The following is a 17,106-nucleotide window of genomic DNA, read 5'->3' as shown; positions in this document are numbered from 1 at the left end:
CCCAGACTTGTATATATTCATTTAACTCAATAGTTATTCAGTGTTTATAACATTGTAGGCACTGTTCAGGTTCTGGAGAGATAGCAAAGAACAAAAGAAACAAAATTCCTGTTCTCATGAACCTTACTTTCTTGTGGGGGAAGATATACAAGAGAAAAATAAACAAATAGATAAATTATGACAGATGGTGATAAGCACTGACAGTGGGAACTGTTGCTGCTTTAAGTAGGTTAGTTTAAACACACACAGAGAGAGAAGATGACCTTTGAGCAGAAGCCTAAAGAGAAAGAATTTGAATAACTTTGGGAAGACTGTTGCAGGCAGAGAAATAAGCAAGTGCAAAAGCTCTGACATACGGGCATGTCTAGTATGTTTCAGGATCAATGTAGGGACCAATGAAACCAGAGCATAGTAAGTAAGGAGAAGAGAAGTCTGAGGCAAGAAAGATCAAAAGGGAGACAGTACACATCCTATAGACCAGCGGTCTCCAACCTTTTTGGCATCAGGGACCGGGGCTCCTATGAGAATCTAATGCCTGATGAACTGAGGTGGAGCTGAGGAGGGGAGGCTGACCTGCTGCTTATCTCCTGCTGTGTGGTCCGGTTCTTAACAGGCCACGGATCGGTACTGGTCCATGGGCTGGGGATTAGGGACCCTTGATCTAATAGTTGGCAACATACTTGATAGCAGAATGAAGCTAAGTAATTAGTCTTTGACCAACTGCTCTGGGTGTGGAGGCCTCCCTTCCAACCATGACCCACAAGCCCTTCTGAGTGTGCCCTGTTCACCTCCCTGGACTCTTGCCTCAGGGCCCAAGGAGCCCCTGGGTGCCTCACAGCCTCTACTCTGGGCAGAGTGTTGGACCCACCTGCAGGGCACTGGCCCCTACTGTGAGGGGTGACCCACCAGGCCTACAGGACATTCCCTGGAGCCCAGCTCTTTGCTTATGAACATGATTACGCTTGTCCTGCTAGCTCGTCGTAACACCTGCATCCCTAGCGAGAGGGAGGCACAGAGGAAAGGAATGGCAGGAAGCCTGGGAGGGACGCAAGGAGACAGAAACCCACGCTGGTGGGTGGCCGTGTTGGACCCATACGACATGGTCAGGCGCCCCAGACCTGCTCATGGAGAAACGGCCTAAGGGTGCCATGTTTCTTTCTCCGCCAGGCCCCTGTGCTGACTGCCCCTCCTCTCGGCCAGTGAGGGGACTTGACCAAGGGCCTGACTCCTGGCCCCTGGCCAGTGCCCTTGCCCTGAGCCTGCCCAGCTCAGCAGAGATTGCTGGGCTATAGAACACATGGCCCAGAATAGTGCTATGATGCTGACGGGTGACATTCTATCACTGGGCCACCGTGGTGTGTGGCGCCTCCCATCCCCAAAAGGAGAAACCCAAGAACTCCAGGCACCCCGGTGCCAGTCCAGGCAGAAGGGTACGTGGCTGTGTGCGCGGAGCCAGCGCACTGTGCCTCTGGATTCCTTCTCTCCTGGGCTGCCACTCCTGGTGGGCCCTGCTTGCTTTGTTTTTGTGGGTGGCCTGTGGCTGCCCAGGAAAGCCCCGGCTCCCACCGCCCAAGGAAGAAGCCCTGCGTGGGGGACAAAGGAAGAGCAGCCAGGCTCTAGCCAACCTCCACCTCAGGCCTCTGAGCATACCATCCGAGAGGCCCCTGCTCTGGGGACTGTCCCTGACACTGGCCTTTCTGGGGCAGGCCTGTGTCCCCAGGCCTTCCAGGCTGTGCTCTGGGTGTTCTCTTAGAAGCTGGTGCCAGCACTGTGCAACCTGGGCTTGGCTCTACTGGCTACAGTGTGCCTTATGGGGTAGGGGCTGTGCCAAGAACCCAGGCCAGGCGGGCACAGGTAGACATACACAGCACCCTTACCTGGAGTGCACCCCCTGCTGCTGACACAGGAATTCGGCACGAGGGGCAGTCGGGGCACCCTAGGATTTCCTGGCTCCCCTGGGAGGGGGTCTGTCAGGTGCTCTGCGGCCTGCAGGTGCTTGGCAAACGCTCCACTCTGGGAGCACAGATGCTACCTTGGTTGGCCTGCTTCAGGAACCCAGTCTAAGGACAGCTGGGGTGACAGAAGTACTTCAAAGGCGGGGAAAGGGGCCAGGCTGAGGCCTTCCACCTGGTTGCTTGGGCCCCCCCACCCTTTCCAGCCCAGGACCTGGGGTTGCCACAGGCCTTCACCGGAAGGAAGAAAAGCAGAAATAAAGAAGCCCCAGGCTTAGAGGGGGCACAGAGAAGCAGGACCTGGGAACTGACTGAAGGTGGCCCCTCATGACTCCCTTTCTGTTCTGTCTCCAGTGCTACCCCAAGTGCAGCGACACACAGAGCCATATTGCACAGTGTTTCTTTAATTGAAAGACAACGACTGACCTCAGAAGCAGCCCCTCCTCAAGCTGGATGTGATTGCTCAAAACCCCACACCAAAGGCCGGAAGCGAGGGGAAGGGAGACATAGCCATCATGGGGGAAGGGGGACAATGAAAAGCATGCTTGGGACTCCAGTGGGATGCTGGGCCCCTCCTGGGGGCCAGACTCCCAGGGTCTGACTGAGTCCAGTGCTTGCTTTCTTAACTGGAGCATGTATGGGGTGCAGCACCTCCACTGCCTCCTCCAGGACCATCCAGGCTTGGGGGAAAGGCCTGGGCAGATGCCCCTCACTCCCCAGCTTGCCTGGGTAAGGGCTGGGCAGGGACCTAGTATGACAGAGACCAGACCCAGCCCAAGGATGTGAGAGAAGAGAGAGAGGATGAGAGACAGAGAGAGAGAGAGAGGAAGAGAACTGGTCCAGAGGCCAGTAGGGCAAGGAGGCTCAGGTGAATGCGCCATGACCTTGCATAAAGGTGGGGGGCCTTGGGAGGCCAAGGGTAACAGAGCAGGCTAAGAGGGCTGGAAGCTGGAAGTTCATGAGGAGGAGGAATGTGCACCAGTCAGGTGCGATGGGCTCACTGTCTACATCCCTGCTTGTCCCCTCCTGCCCCCCAGACCCAAGGAGTTGTTTCTCCGGAATGGAGCCTGGACAATTTGGTTTCAGGGTGAAATGGAGGAAAACTTGGTGGGGATGCCTCTCAGCAGCTATGATGTGGGGGGCAGGGTCAGCTCTGAAGCCAAGGGGACATGTGATGGGGTCTGGGCCTCGTGCCCCACCTGCACACTTGGGAGCCAGAGACAGAGTGTCAGGTGGTAGCGAGTGAGGGTTGGGGATCAGGGGTGGGGCTGGGTTGGGTGCAGCTGGGCACTGGCTTTGCTCCCTTGCTCTGCCTCTCCCTTCAGGACATCTGCTGTGCTCCCCAGAGACCCCACCCAGGCCACCACAGGCTGCTGCTGCCTCTACTTTTTGTAGTTGCCAAATTGGATGGCCAGGCGGTCGGTGACGCAGCGGAAGGTGGCTGGCTGCACCTCCCAGTAGGGCACAGGGTTGTTGAAGAGGCTGATGCCGTTGTAGTAGGCCCGCTTGACCCCGAAGCCCACAGGGCAGAAGTCGTTGACGCCCACCTTGGTGATGTTGTTGGTGTGCAGGTAGACGACCTAGGATAGAGAAGCATGGCTGAGGCTCAGTGCTGGTGGTCCAGGGGTTCTCACCACCTTCCACGAGTCTGGCCAGGCCACCACATGGGCATCATTCCATTGCATGGCATCCACACTGCCCTTTGAGAGCCTGGATGTGGTTCTCCCACCGTGGGGAGGAGCAAACAGAAGCTTGTCTATGGTGGTCAGGCGGGTTTGTGACCAGGGGCCAGGAAGAGGGGCTCGGGTGGGGTGTGGTGGGTGGTGGGTGGGAGGTGAGGAGCACATGGGAGCAAAGGATGAGGTTGGGCCGTCCATGCAGGAAAGATAGCACTTTGGGCTCAGAGAGAGCCCTTGGGCTTCCCTCTGAGTTCCCCAGGCTCTGGGCCTGCCCCTAGGGAAGCAGCCTCTCACTCCAGGGACCCGGGAGCATGAGAAAAAGCCTGCAGGGTGACCTTTTCCTCCCAGTCCTCAGGGGCACTTGCCCTCTACGGACCTCCTCAGACTCCCTGAAGCCCCTGTCTAGGGGAGGGGCAGACGGGACAGGAGGGGGGTTGGTTAAGAAGCCCAGTGATGGTGGGAGGTGCTCAGTCTGTAGCAACGCCCTCTAGAGGCGGAGAAGAACCGGCCACTAGAGGACAGCACTCTAGCGTTGCTGCTTCTGCTGATGCTACTACTGCAGCCAGGCTGTCCCCCACCCAAGGGTCAGCTTGAGTCATTTGTACAGTGCGTGGGAATGGCAGGTCTCCCAGCACGAGTGAATGGGGCTGAGGAAGAGACTAAGGGCCAGAACAGGGCTGGGCAAGGCCAAGTTCACCCGCGTGACTGGAAACCAACCCAGAGATGGAGCCCCTGAGAGAACTCCAGGCAAAGCCCTGTACCAACCCCCATCAGCTGACTTCCTGTCCTGGGCTGTCCCTGTCTTTGCACATCTGTGCACTCCCATGCCCTCACTATTCCCTGACCTCCCAGGCCCTGACACACCTTTCTGGTGCCCCACCCACTCGGGAGACCTTCAGCTCCAATATCTACCAGGCCACCTCCTGCTCATCCGTCACAACCTCTCTCCACCTGTGCCCTGCCCCCCTTGCTGTCCGGCTCTCCTCCTCCTCTTCCTCAGGAAAAACTGTTGGCACCGAGGAAGGGGTCCTCGTGACGGCTCATTTTCAGATGAGGAGGCAGAAGCAGAGAGAGCAGGGGGAAGTGGCCAGACTACGCGGCTTGCCACTTGTACAGCAAAGTGCCATTCCACTCTGTACCTGGGCCCCGCACATGCTAGGTCTGCGCCAGGAGGGGCAGAGGGCTGAGAAACTGCCCTGGGGACATGGGCTGCTCTACAGTCTTAGAGAACTCAGCACTGGGGGTTGCCCTCCCCCCACCCCCGCACCTCTTACCTGGAGGAGCTTGAGATCTGGAAGGCCAGTGGGCACCCTGGACAGCTTGTTATTGTCCAAGTGCAGCTCCCTCAGCGTGGGCAGAAAACTCAGGCTCCCATTCTCTATCATTCGAATCTGGTTGTGGCCTAGGCCCAACCTGTGAAGGGGTGGATGAGATGTCTTGTGAGGCCAAAGGAGAGGAGGACTGTGGGGTGGGGCACACCCTGGGTTTCCCAGCCCACCTGTACAACTTGGAGTAGCGGAGCAGGTCCTCCAGCTCGATAGCCTGGATTTTGTTGTGGTCCAGGTGGAGTTCATTCAGGGTCTCAGGAAGATCTGCCGGAAAAAAAAGGGTGCTCTAAGATGAATGCAGGGGTATGGGGGCTGGTGCTGTGTGTAGGGAGGCGGGAGGGCTGCTGAGGCCCTCCCTGAGGAGGCCAGGTGGCTCCAGAAGTCTCCAGGCCCCCAGCTCTGCCCAGTGTGGGACGGAAGGGCTGCCTCCTACCTTTGGGGATGCCGGTGAGCTTGGCCTCAGAGATGCGCAGGTAGTTCAGCTTCAGGCCATCGAAGGCTCCAGGTTCAAAGCCACTGTTCTCCAGGGGATTCCCGCCCATCTCTAGGAGAGAGGCCTCCTCAGCCGCGGAACCAGAGCTGAGCAATTGCCCGCACACCCCGGGGCCTGTTGGCTTCCTGGCTTGGACTGCTAATCATCCACTTCCTAATCTGCCCCTGAAAGCAGTTCCACTGATTTATTGAGAAAATTGTAAATTCCTAGCTGTTCAAGAGCACTAGACCCCAAGGGCACTGGGCCTGGCATCGGCCTCAAGGGCCGGGGGGGAAGAAGAAAGGGAGGGCGGCTGGCTGATGGCATTGGACCTTTCCTTTCCTTCTCTCTATGGACCCTCGGTTTCTCTTCAGCTTGCTTTGGTGGCTCTGGGGCATACCCCTACGCAAGACTCCAGAACGTTCCATGAGACCCATTCTGGCTGGAAGAGGCCCCTCTCCGTGACCCCTCTTGCTGACCGCCAGAGTGAGAACTGTCTGGGGCCGGGGCACACTCACCAATGCAGTTCATATTGCGCAGCCCGCTGAACACGCCCTTGGGCACCTTGCGAATGCGGTTGTCATGGATGCGGAGCTCCACCAGGGAGCTGGGCAAGTTTGGAGGGATCTCCACCAGGTGGTTCTTGGAGATGTAGAGCTTCTGCAGCTTCCGCAGGGGGCTGAAGGCCTTCTCATGGATCTTGGAGATCTTGTTGTTCACCAGGACGAGGGCCTGAGGTGGGGCCGCCATCGGAGTTGAAGGCACCAACTTCCCAGCCCACCCACCCTCTCCTCTCCCTCCTCTGCCACCTGAACTGATGATTATTGGAACTTCATAGATGTCTGAGTCCTAGCTGGGCCTCAAGGAGACCTGTCTGTGCTAGCGGGCAGAGTGTAGAGCGGGGAGCCAGCACTTGGGCCCGGCAATGCCACGACTGCCTAGCATAGCCCAGTGCTTCTCCGAGCCTCAGTTTCCCCATAGAACTCTGTTCTGCTGTGTTCCTGGGAGGAACCAATAAAAGAAAAGGTTTCCTGCCAAAAAGAGAATTGGGCTGAGTGATCCTGTCCTGTACTTGTTGTTGCTGGCACTCACACACGTGACACTGACCCTGGGCACTCCCACCATGCCCACCTCCAGACATCTCTCAGGACTCCATGGTTTTGGTCCCCTCTTGCACCCCACACATATGTGCTCATACTCATCTGGACCCAACCCGTCAGCTGCAGATCGCCCACCTCCTTGCAGCCCCTTGACAGGGGCCGGCGGGCTTACATAGAGGTGCTGGAGACCTTTGAAGTCGTCCTTCCGGAGCTCAGAGATGTCGTTGTTCTGCAGGTCCAGCAGTGTGGTGTCCGGTGAGATCTCCTTGGGCACAGCCTTCAGACCTGGAGGCCAGTACCGCCATCACCAGTGTGAGCCCCGGCTAAAGCCCCAGAGCGGCTCAGAGCACCGGGACTCACACGCACACAGACGTGCACCCAGGGACTCCACCACAGACTGGCGGAAGCTCCAGAGCTGGCCCTTCTCACTCCCTACTGGCTTGCAACCGGACAACTGGACACCCTTCCACACTGAAATCAGGATCCCGAAGCCTGCTTGGGGTCATCCCATCACTGTTCCCACTCTTCCCATACCACAGGGCTTCACATGTCCCTCCCGACCCGACCCCACAACTGACCCAGGTCAGAGCACTGAACAACCCGTAGATGACAGTGGCAGCCGAAAGGACACATGGCGCTGTAGGTGGGCGTGAGGGAGTCCAGGTCCGGGACGCCCGAGGTTGTGTCGGCACCCGAAGCTTCCTCGTCATTCAGCATGGGCAGCCCATCGTCCAGGGTGAAGTCCCAGAAGCCCTTCTGTTCAAAGGGCAAGGCCTGGCTCAGGGCCAGCAGGGACGTGAGGAGCCAGAGGGGCCACATAGTGGACATGCCTAGGAGGCCAGGACAAGGAGAGGTCAGCAGGAGGACTCGGCAGTACCCATGCCCATCCTCTGGGCCCTTTTCTGGCAACTGTCCCAACACTACAGGCTTGGGTTCTATGTGTGTTGGAACTGTATCCTCCATCCATCACTGGGGACAGTCAGACCCTGAGCCTGAGCGGCAGAGGGAAGGGGTGTGGGTAGCCAGGAGGCACCTGGCAGGATGGGGGCACCTCCTTCCACTTCCCTCTGCTCCCAGGAAGGACTTGGCTTCAGTGGGTGATGCAGTGTCTTCCTAGTTAGCGAGTCTACGGCACCCCTCCCCCAAACATACACACCACTGAGTCACTCGGCAGCTGCCTGTGGGGTCAGTGAGGTAACTGGAGAAGGCAGAGAGAGAAACCCAACCATTTGCTCCCCCACGCTTTGAAGATCCCACTGTGGTCAGGGCCAATCCCACATGTTCAAGTCAATGTGGACACAGTCAGGGTTGAGTTAGGGGATTATGAGTCGCTTCATTTCCTGCCTGAGCCCCCCACCTTGCAGTGCACCCACATTTTCCGAAGAAAGTTAAGAGGCCAAGGCACGAGGCTGGACAGGTTGGGGCAAGACCTAGGGTACCCCCAGGGTCAGGGTGGAGAAAGAGGGACATCCTTTAGGGACATCCTTTCAGGCCATGAGTGAAATTGCCAAGGTGGAGGGGGAGCGGCCCCATACTCACTTCCCCATGGCTTCCAGGGACCTCGGCTTCCTCCCCTGGCCCACAAGCCTTCCTCTGGCTCAGCCACGGAGCCCTGGGGCTCCCACATTTGCTCCTAACCTTCCTTCTGCCCATGGCCTGGCCCCCCAGTGGAGTAGACTGCCTCCAGGGTGGCAGACAGGGTCAGGCTTGTCTGGAGGCCCCCCCCAGGCCTGGCAGTAGGGTGAGGTTGGGGGTGACCTTCCCTGTCTGAGCTTGCCTCCAGCACCCACATCTGCCTGCCTCCTTCTTCCTCCAGCAGAGGCCACCCCCCAGCCAGAGGCCCCTCTGCTGGAAGTCTCCATACAGGAAAGAGCTGGAGCTTCCGCCTCTCCCATCACCCCCACCTACAAGGATTTCCAGGGAAATCCCAGCCTCATTTTCCCTATCTGTTAAACAGAAATAACAGTGCCCGCCCAGCTTGCCTCCCAGGCTTGGGAGTGGGGGGCAAGGGGGGGCACTGGGGCTGCCCTGGGTGCCAGGGCCTCCTGCACACCTGAATTGGCTCCACTCCAGGAAGGCCCCTCACTTGGGGCCCATCTAGGCCAGCAAAGGGGTTGTTTGGAGCATCAGTGGGGCTGGGAGCCCCCTGAGCCTGATCGCTGTCTGCAGTGGTGGAAGGGAGGTTCTGGGGTTGGAGGGCTCCGCCCACTCTAGGCCAGCACCTTAAGAGGAGCTTGGCCCTATCTGTTGCTGTTCTGAGCAGGCCCAGTTGACGTGGGGCTGGGCTGGCTAATGGGGCCTAGGGCCACCTCCAGGCCTGAGCACATTGCTCTGCTACTTGAGATTCCCATCCATTATTGTCTTGCTGCCCACTCCTGCACTCCTCCTGCCCCTCCTAGCAGGTCCCATGTCCTGCCCTGGTTCCCACCATCCCTGAGAACAGAGAGGCAGGGATGGAATGGAGTAGTATTTCTGGTAGCCGGTGCATGGAGACCCCAGGGCCCAGGACATGGTTCAGCTGACTAAGCTGCAAAGCCAGCCCCAGAGTGCCCCCGGCAGGTCCTGTCAGCCCTCCTGAGTGTGTGGCCTCCAGTGACAGGCTCAGAGAAGCTACCTGCCCACCCTAGGTGACACAGCAAAGAGAGGGGAAGCACCCAGCCTCCCTGGCTCCTTCGGTCACACCCCAGGTTCTGCCAGCCCCAGGCTGGCCAAGCAGGACCCAGGGGACCCCCAAAAGGCCTTGGCACAGAGTAGGGAGAAGGCCCCGGGCTCGCCTACCTGGAAAACGTGTCCTTCCTTCTTTCCCCAAATTTGCAACTCCCAGGGCAGAGCAGGGCAGCCCTAGGCCTCTCGTGTCTGTTGCCACCTCGAGGGGCCCTTGCCCAGGTGCCACTGGATGCCCAGGGCTGGGAAGAGGAGGAGCGGTGGAAGAGAACAAGAAGGGGTGGATGAAGGCAGGGGAGCAAGAGGAAATGGGAGAGAAGGAGGAGCCTGCTCCCCCCTTGTCTGGCACCCCTGCCAAAGCCGCCACCTCACAGGGGGGATGAGTCAGGGCTGGAATGCCCAGCGGGAGCCTTGGAAGGCTCTGGGATCCACAGTCCACCTGGGCAGGTGGGGGTGGGGTGGTATGGTCTTGCCAGGCCCAGGGGAGACTGTGGAAAGAAGCAGGTATAGATAGGCCCCCTCCAGCCTGTTGGGGCTGGAGGGGGCTGGGAGTCTTCACAGAAAACTCTGCTCTGGCATCTAGCCCCTCCACCAGGGGAGACGATGGAAAAGTGCTGGGAAGGCCAATCAGTGGGTCTCATGGGACCTGCCCTGGGGGGATGGGGACTCTAGAGGAGTTGAGCCAGCTCAAAGCAGCTGTGCCTGATGTCGCTGCATCTGGGGGCCAGGCTGGCTCCAGCGCAAGCTCACTGTGAGGGGAAGGGAAGCTGAGGGCTTGGAGACCTATACCAGGGCCCCGTGACAGAGGCAGAGGACAAGGTTTGGCTGGTTCTCCCCGGTTCCTGGCTGGGCCAGGAAGTGGGCAGGCTGGCCGGGTGGGGGCCGGGCGGGCTTCCCAGCACAGCCCTCATTTCCCCTCGAGGAACTGGCACAAGACTCAGCCAGAACTATGCAGAGGGGAGGGGGCCAGCCGGACACCAAGCCTGCAGGAGGTGGCAAGAGACCCCCACAGAGCCAGAAGGAGCCAGGGAGGAGCCTCGAGGGGATGCCCAGAAGGAAGGCTCCCCTGAATCAAGCGGTTATTATCTCCATTTTATGGAAGAGAAAACTGAGGTCTAGAAACAGGAAAAGACTTTTCCCAAGTTACTCAGCCTGAAACTTGAAGTCCAGCTTGGGCAACTCCAGGCTCTGAGTTTTCAGGCCTCTGCAGTGCCCCTCAGCTCAGCGTAGGGGTAACGGGCATCTCTGGGTGGCTAGCTCTGTACGGACAGTGCAGAGAGCCTGGAGGAGAAATCTGAGGCTGGTGGTGGTCAGGGTGGGGGGCTGTAGGGCTGTAGACAGGCCCAGTTGCCCACTTTGAGCGTGGCCCTTCCTTCTTCCTCATCATCTCCTACCGCACCCCCTTTTCATGCACACACACATGGAGGAGGCAGGAGGGATGAAGCCCAAGAAGTAGGAGGCCCCTATGGACAGATACTGTGAGACTCACGGCAAGTCCCCCCGACCCCACCTGCCACACTACCTGGGCCTCCGGGCCTCAGTTTCCTTTCATTGGCTTCCTTGGGTGTGTCCACAAGAACTGCATGGAGGGCCTCGAGCCCCATCATACTGTGCTCTGAGCTCCCTGGACCCCACCTTCTCAGAGTAAAGGAAAGAAATGGTAATGGCCGTGAGGCCTGGCGCCCACAGGTGTGAACGAGGGAAGAGGCTGGGCTTCCTGGAGCCTGCGCCTCCGGCCCAATAGGGCCCTCCTTGTCTGGCCCTTTGAAAGTCAGCGCAGTCCTCTGAGCAGGACTGCTCCAGGTCACAGCCAAACAAGACGCCTTGGCAGCCTCTGAGAACATGGAGGGGCCGTGCCAGGCATTCAGGCCAGGCCAAGGGCGGCGGGAGCAGAACTTGAGGTCTGGCATGCCCTGGGAGCTTGCCGGCAGATGTGTGGCCCACAGCTGCCAAGTTGCAGACGCCAGGCACTGTCCCGTGGCCTCAGCCTGGGGTGTCTGGCCTCACTGAGCCACCCGACCTGAACTCTGACATGCCTGCCACCTTCCACTCAGCCCTGCAAGGCCCCTGGGACTGTGTGGGTGGGGAGGGGTGAGAAGGAAACAGGATATTTAGGGTGGCCTTCCTTCTCCCCGCCCCACCCCATTCACCAAATCCTCTGGGTCTAGCTTCAACTAGCAGGCCGTAGGCAGGGGTACTGCCCAGGCTGACACCAACTGCTCCCTACTCAGCCCACCTGGCCTCCATCAGCTCTAATCAGCACTTGAGTGTCAACCAGAGAGAGGGGATGGGTGCCATCCACGGGTGTGCTGAAGCCCATGTGTGTGCGTGCACGTGGGAATGATTGCATGAGGGCCTGGTGGCAGGAGTGGGGCGGGGTTGCACCCTGAGCCCCACCCTGTCTGCGTCTGTACCCTAGCCACCCTTAACCCATCACCATTGCCTCAGCATGCCCTCCAGGCTACGAGAGGAGCAGATGCCAAAGTGTGGCTTGCTAGGGCAGATCTTCCCTGTTGCGGCCCTGGCGCTGATGGGATGACTGCACAGAGCCAGGTCTTCAGGGATAGACTCTACCTGGACATGGGCATCAGAGACCGCAGGGAACCAGCCCATTGACTGCAAAGGGCTGGCACTGGGGAGGTGGCGAGGTGGCTGGTGCTGGTCAAGCCAGATCTTCCTCCTCACAACATCAAGGAAAGCCAACATGCCTGCCCCACCTCTGCCAGGAAACCTCTGGAAAGCAGGAGCGTAGGAGTCAGGCAGCAGCTGATCCAGGTCAGCTGGGGGTCCTGAGTTTCCTAGTCCTTCCACGCCTGAGCTGTGTGTCCTTCCTACTCCTACTCACTAAAGAAATCCTGAGCTCCTCCTCACCACGTTCTAGAATCTTTGAGGAAGAGGGAGGATGCTATTACCTCCTACGGCGGGGTAGGGGACTCGAGTGATTTCACAAAGACCGTAAGAAGAAAGCACTTGTTTTTACCACTTGACAAGTGGGTAAGCTGAGGCTCAGAGTTTGCCCAAAACTCTTGCCCAAGGCCACACAGTGGGGAAATGATAGAGCTGGGACTCCACCGTCTGTCTGTCTACTTGCCCATGTGTCTGGCTCCACTCTCTACCATCAATCACAGACTTTGCTGCAGGCCCCAAAGCTACAAGATCCCAGTCTCCTTGGGCTGTACGGGGGCAGAGCAGCCCCTGGGGCCCTGGAGAAGACCCCTTGGCGGCTCCTTCAGACTGTGGGGGAAGCGAGGCTTCTGGAAAGCTGGGACCTGCTCTGTGGGTCCCATACCCCCTTGCTCGTCTCATGAATCCTTTGGAAACATGGCACCTCTCTCTCTGGTTGCCATCATCAATAGCTTCCCACTGCCTGAGGGGCCCACCCCCTTTGTTGATGGGTCTGGTGGCAATGTTTCAGTGTCAGCACACCCACCAAGCCAGCTCTGCCTCAGTCTGCAAGGAAGTCGCCTGGAAAAGCCATCATCCTGGCAGACCAAGGATGTTCCCCTGAGCATTTTAGGTCCCAGCAGACATCAGACCCCCTCTCCCCGTCACCCATGGTGATGTTCTCAGCCTGGCTCCCAGAGCCTGGGGCCTTGCCTGCCTAGTTCTCTCACTGAGCCAGACCAAGGCAAGAGAGTTTGGCCAAGCTCTCACAGCAGGAGAGCTGCCAGGCACCCCGGAAGGAGGACTATAGCCTCTTCTCTTCCTGGGTCCAGGGTTTCCCGCAGCTCCTTCCCTGCACGGGGTCCGAGCTCTCCGTCAGGGGCTCTGGCTGGGGTGGGACCCAGCCGTCCGCATCCAGTCCGAGGCTCTGGGACCCGTTCACTTTCAGCCCCTCCCAGGACTCCTGTGCTGCAGGCCTCTTTGCAGCTGGGTGGCCTCTAGGATCCAGGGGACCATAATGAAGGCCCAACTGGGACTGTGGAGAAGATCAAAGTCACACTCGCGTCTGCCTCTTGAACTTTCCTTGTCTCCTGCAACAGGGCCGCCAGAGACAGCCTCTCTCTGCCTTCTGCCCCTCTCCTTCAAGTCCACCTTCTGTTCTCCATATCCCCAATCTTGTTGTCACTCAAGCCTCCTACCGTTGTGTCCACCATTGGCCATCCGACCCCCTAGAGGAGAGAACTGTGTGAGTTCAGAGTCACACAGAGTTTGGGACCTTTCCCAGCCCACTGCCTCCTAAACCTGAGAGATGTGTCACCACAGGGAGGGGACAGCCTCTAGTCATTGGTGCCACCCCTTCACTGAGCTCAGGGGTGTCAATGATGTTGGTGCTGCTCTGCAGCCTGCGATGGGAGCTGAGTAGCATCCGAGAAAGCTGAAGCTTGTGGGCTCTGGGCAAGAAGACACCCTCTAAGGCAGCCCCAGGAGCTACCCCGACCCAAAGCAAAGACGGTGGAGGGACAGGTTAAACAGGTTGAGGCTGGGGTAGCTCCCGGGAGCCTGAAGTCCCAGTGGGGTCAAAGGAGGCCCTGGGGACACTGGAGCTATAGGCTCCAGGTGGGGGAAGGGCCTTTACCTTGGGACCTCCCCTTTGCAAAGTGGAGAGATGAAGCACAGCCCCAGGGAGATCTGGGAAGCTGGTCTGGAAGGCTGGAGAAAGGCCTCGTCATGGGACTGGCCAGTTACCCTCAGCGGGCCTCAGGCCTGGGGCAGGACTGAACAAACACCTTCACCACCACCCCAAAGCAGTCCCCTCTGCTCCTCCCCCACTGGCTTCCTTTAAGATGGGATTTACAGAAAGGGTTCTATGGATGGCCTAGTGTGTGAGGGAGGGGAGGGGACAGAACTGTCAGGGTCTGGGTCTGCCTGCCTTCAGAGGGGACCCGTGCTAACCCCCACCCCACAGCTCACAGGAGGGTACCCCGGAGAGCCACTGCTCCCCTCATGCCTCGATTTGAGGCAAGCCTTTGGGCTGGTGTGCCCCTCCCACCAGCAGGGCCGGCAGAGATGGGGCAGCTCCGGGCAGGGTTCAAGCTCTCTTACTCTGGGAGAGTAAGAAGGAGGAGCAGGAGGGAGTTTCTGTGGGCCTGGGAAGTTCTCTAACAACCAGGGATGTTGGTGGATGAGCAAAAATGGTGAGGGGTCCCGGATGTGCCCCTGCAGGCACAGGCTGCAGCAGGCGGGGCTTCAGAGACCAAGGTGGTGGTGAGAAGAAAGGGAAGCCCCCTTGGAAGCCTCTGCATGCAGATCCTCGCATGTGGACTCATTACAACGCCCTCTTCTGGAGACTCGATGGTGGTGCTGGAAGGGACATTCCGTTGTCTTGAGTGACGGTAGGATGTTACTGAAGAAAGGAAACTCTTGTCTTATAAACACCCTCTTTCCTCCTTTCCTTCCCTATTCATGCCCCTTCAGTGGGCCAGGGCTGCCAGTGGGATGGGGGGAGAAATTCGAGCCAATGCTCTAAAGTCACTCCGCACAATAATCAGAGGGTCGCCACCCCAAATTTCTGGGCCTCTAAAATGGACAGACACAGAACTGCCATCAAACCCATTGGTGAAGGGGCTGGGCCTCCAATTCCCCTTCTACACAATGAGGACCCCGGACCCTGCTCCAGGGTAGGCAGAGCACGAAAGCATTGGGAAGATCAATGCCCATTGGAACCTGGGTCCTTGAAGTTTGAAGGTGAGAAAGAGCAGCCACTCAGCAGCCTGGCTCAGTACAGCAGCCCTCTCTGCTCCCTGGTTCCCAGCCTGCTCCTGCTGCCTGGCTCCAGTGGCTTGGAGGAGACTCTATGCCTTCCTTTCAATGCACCCACACGGTCCTGCCCTCACAGGCCCCTCTATCCATGGTAACCACACATAAGCAAGCTGCATGTGAAGAGCTCTACCCCAGCACCAGCTCTCCCAGGGTGTGGATGGCACAGGCAGCGGCACGTCACCAGGAGGCGCTCACCTGCACATAGGCAGTTGTGTGCACGCGTTCTCACTCCACATGAACCCGTACACCTGGATATAAATCCCTGGGACCCTTCTTTGCTCACACATAGGCAAGGAGCCTCCTGAAGAAAGGTGGGACTGGCCACATCTGCAACCTGAGCAGCTCTTCTGACGACTATTCAAGAACAATCTCCCTGGCTTGAGTGAGGTCTGCCCCATGTAACGCTACCCACGTCCCTGCTCTGGAGGACCCTGGGCCTCCTGCTCGGCTCAGTGGCCCTCACTAACCAGTGCCCAGGCCCCAAACCCACCCATGGTGTAGCAAGAGGGGTGCACTCATTCCCCAACCTTCCAGAGTACTCAGGGGCACACCCAGAGAGCTTCGTTCTCCCTTGCTCCTCTCCTGGGTCCCTTGACAGGCCCCTTTACACGCCAGCCATCTCCAAAGCTTGCAGGACAGGGGCCAATGGCCCTGCCAACTCCCACTCTGATCGTCATGCAGTACACTTGACCACAGGCTATCATCATTAGTGCTCAAGTGACTTTGAGGGTTCCCTAGGTGGAATGGGGTCAATAGCCAGAGTTCGTCAGTCAGAAGCCCTGGGTTCTGACCCCAGCTCTGCCCCTGACTGGTTGAGATTGTGAGTAGGTTCCTAGCTCTCTCTGGGCCTCAGTTGCCCCCTCTGTACAATGGATGGAGTCGGGGTGGGACTGGCAGGAACCACTCCTCCCTTCCCAAAGGGCCCTGGGTGCAACCTCGTAGCTATACTTTGTTTCAGACCTGGGGCTCTCTCTCCATTCCAAAGATGCCCCATGCACCCGTGGCTGGGCTGCCTTTAGGAGACAGGGCACCTCGTCAGGGAGCTACTGAAGCTCACCTATCCCTAAAGGTATCCCTCCTGGGACGATGGTGTACCAGCTCGGAAGTGGGACTGTGGCCCCACATTTACCCCAGGGTCCTCAGAAGCCCTATGGGGCCCCAAGCCATGCCTGCTCAGGATAACACAGCACAGTTGCCTGAGTTTCTCTCCGCCTGACCCCCAATTCTGAGTCCCAATCAATCGGGGTTCTGGGGAGATGGGATTGAGCCACCCAGGCAGCCCCACCAAGGGCCCCGGTGGCCAGGGCTCTGTGGACCCACACCTCGCCCAGAAGTAGATAGATAGAGGCAGGGCATTAGCCTGTGGGTAAGCGAGGAATATCTGGGCAGGGTGCCTGGGGCGTGCCTGGAGAACCAAGTCTCTGAGCCCCTGCCAACGTCTGGTCCCAGGCGGTGGGGACAGCTCCCTGGCCTGAGCTCCGGCGAGTACCTAAAGGTCCTCCTGACCTGAGCCAGGAGAGAAACCCTGAGCAAGCGAGGAGATGCCCAAGCATGCCGAGAGAGGCCAGCGGGAGTGCAGGGTACTCCTGGAGCCTTGGAGTGAAGGGTGAGGGCAACTGGCAGAGCTGGGGTACCAGCCACCCAGCCACGCTTTGGTGATGCTCTGGGGCGGCAGCCAAGGGGAGGAAGCCCAAGGGGGAGGCAGAGAGGGCAGACATGGAGCTGAGCTGAGCGAGGTCAGAAGGGAGAGGGAAGGGGGTGGAGAAGGCGTCTGGAAGGAGGGGAATAGGCGCAGAACCGGGACAAGGACCGAGGGGGCCGCAGGGTGGCGATGAAGGGGCACGGACCAGGAGCCTGCAGCAGTGCCGTGGGAATCCGCAAGCAGACTGGGGACAAGAGAGGGCGGTAAGGGAGCAGGGGGACAAGGACAGGGACATGGAGGGGCAGCATAGGGGCAGTAAGGTCAGGGTCGAGGACATCTTGAGAACAGTGAGGGGGCAACAGAGCCAGGGATGCGACATCGAGGGCAGCAGGGACAGTGAGTGTCTGGTGTGGGCGGCTTACCTGGGGAGAGGAAGCACTGGGTGTAGACCGGCTAGTTGGCAGGCTTGGGTGTCCAGCAGACCGTGTGTCTGTCCGTCAGGCCCTCCAGGGCAGCTGCTCACTCCTGGGCAGTTCGTGGAGAGAGGGAGACTGGAGGTGGGAGGG

At 58.9% G+C, this 17,106-nt stretch overlaps 1 protein-coding gene across 3 annotated transcripts in view; it reads right to left on the bottom strand.

The window, feature by feature from the left end:
• Positions 1-2,336: 2,336 nt before the first annotated feature.
• BGN (biglycan) overlaps positions 2,337-17,106 on the bottom strand; it is a 15,091-nt gene continuing 321 nt past the window's right edge. Inside the window, exons 2-9 of one of the 3 annotated variants that reach the window (XM_015592075.2) lie at positions 16,963-17,065; positions 7,110-7,361; positions 6,704-6,816; positions 5,950-6,163; positions 5,393-5,503; positions 5,130-5,223; positions 4,906-5,044; positions 2,337-3,532 (exon numbers count right to left, since the gene is read on the bottom strand). In XM_015592075.2, coding sequence (XP_015447561.1) covers positions 3,335-3,532; positions 4,906-5,044; positions 5,130-5,223; positions 5,393-5,503; positions 5,950-6,163; positions 6,704-6,816; positions 7,110-7,359 — 1,119 coding nt within the window. In that variant the 5' untranslated portion in view covers positions 7,360-7,361; positions 16,963-17,065 and the 3' untranslated portion in view covers positions 2,337-3,334. Of the gene's footprint in view, positions 3,533-4,905; positions 5,045-5,129; positions 5,224-5,392; positions 5,504-5,949; positions 6,164-6,703; positions 6,817-7,109; positions 7,362-9,309; positions 9,512-16,962; positions 17,098-17,106 lie in introns of those variants that run through there. The other 2 variants (XM_006915268.3, XM_015592076.2) reach the window with 2 other exon arrangements.

This window comes from Pteropus alecto, unplaced genomic scaffold (genome assembly GCF_000325575.1).
Source record: "Pteropus alecto unplaced genomic scaffold, ASM32557v1 scaffold396, whole genome shotgun sequence".
NCBI lineage: Eukaryota > Metazoa > Chordata > Mammalia > Chiroptera > Pteropodidae > Pteropus > Pteropus alecto.
The sequence above is the reverse complement of the archived record's forward strand: the minus strand, read 5'-3'. Positions and strand labels throughout refer to the sequence as shown.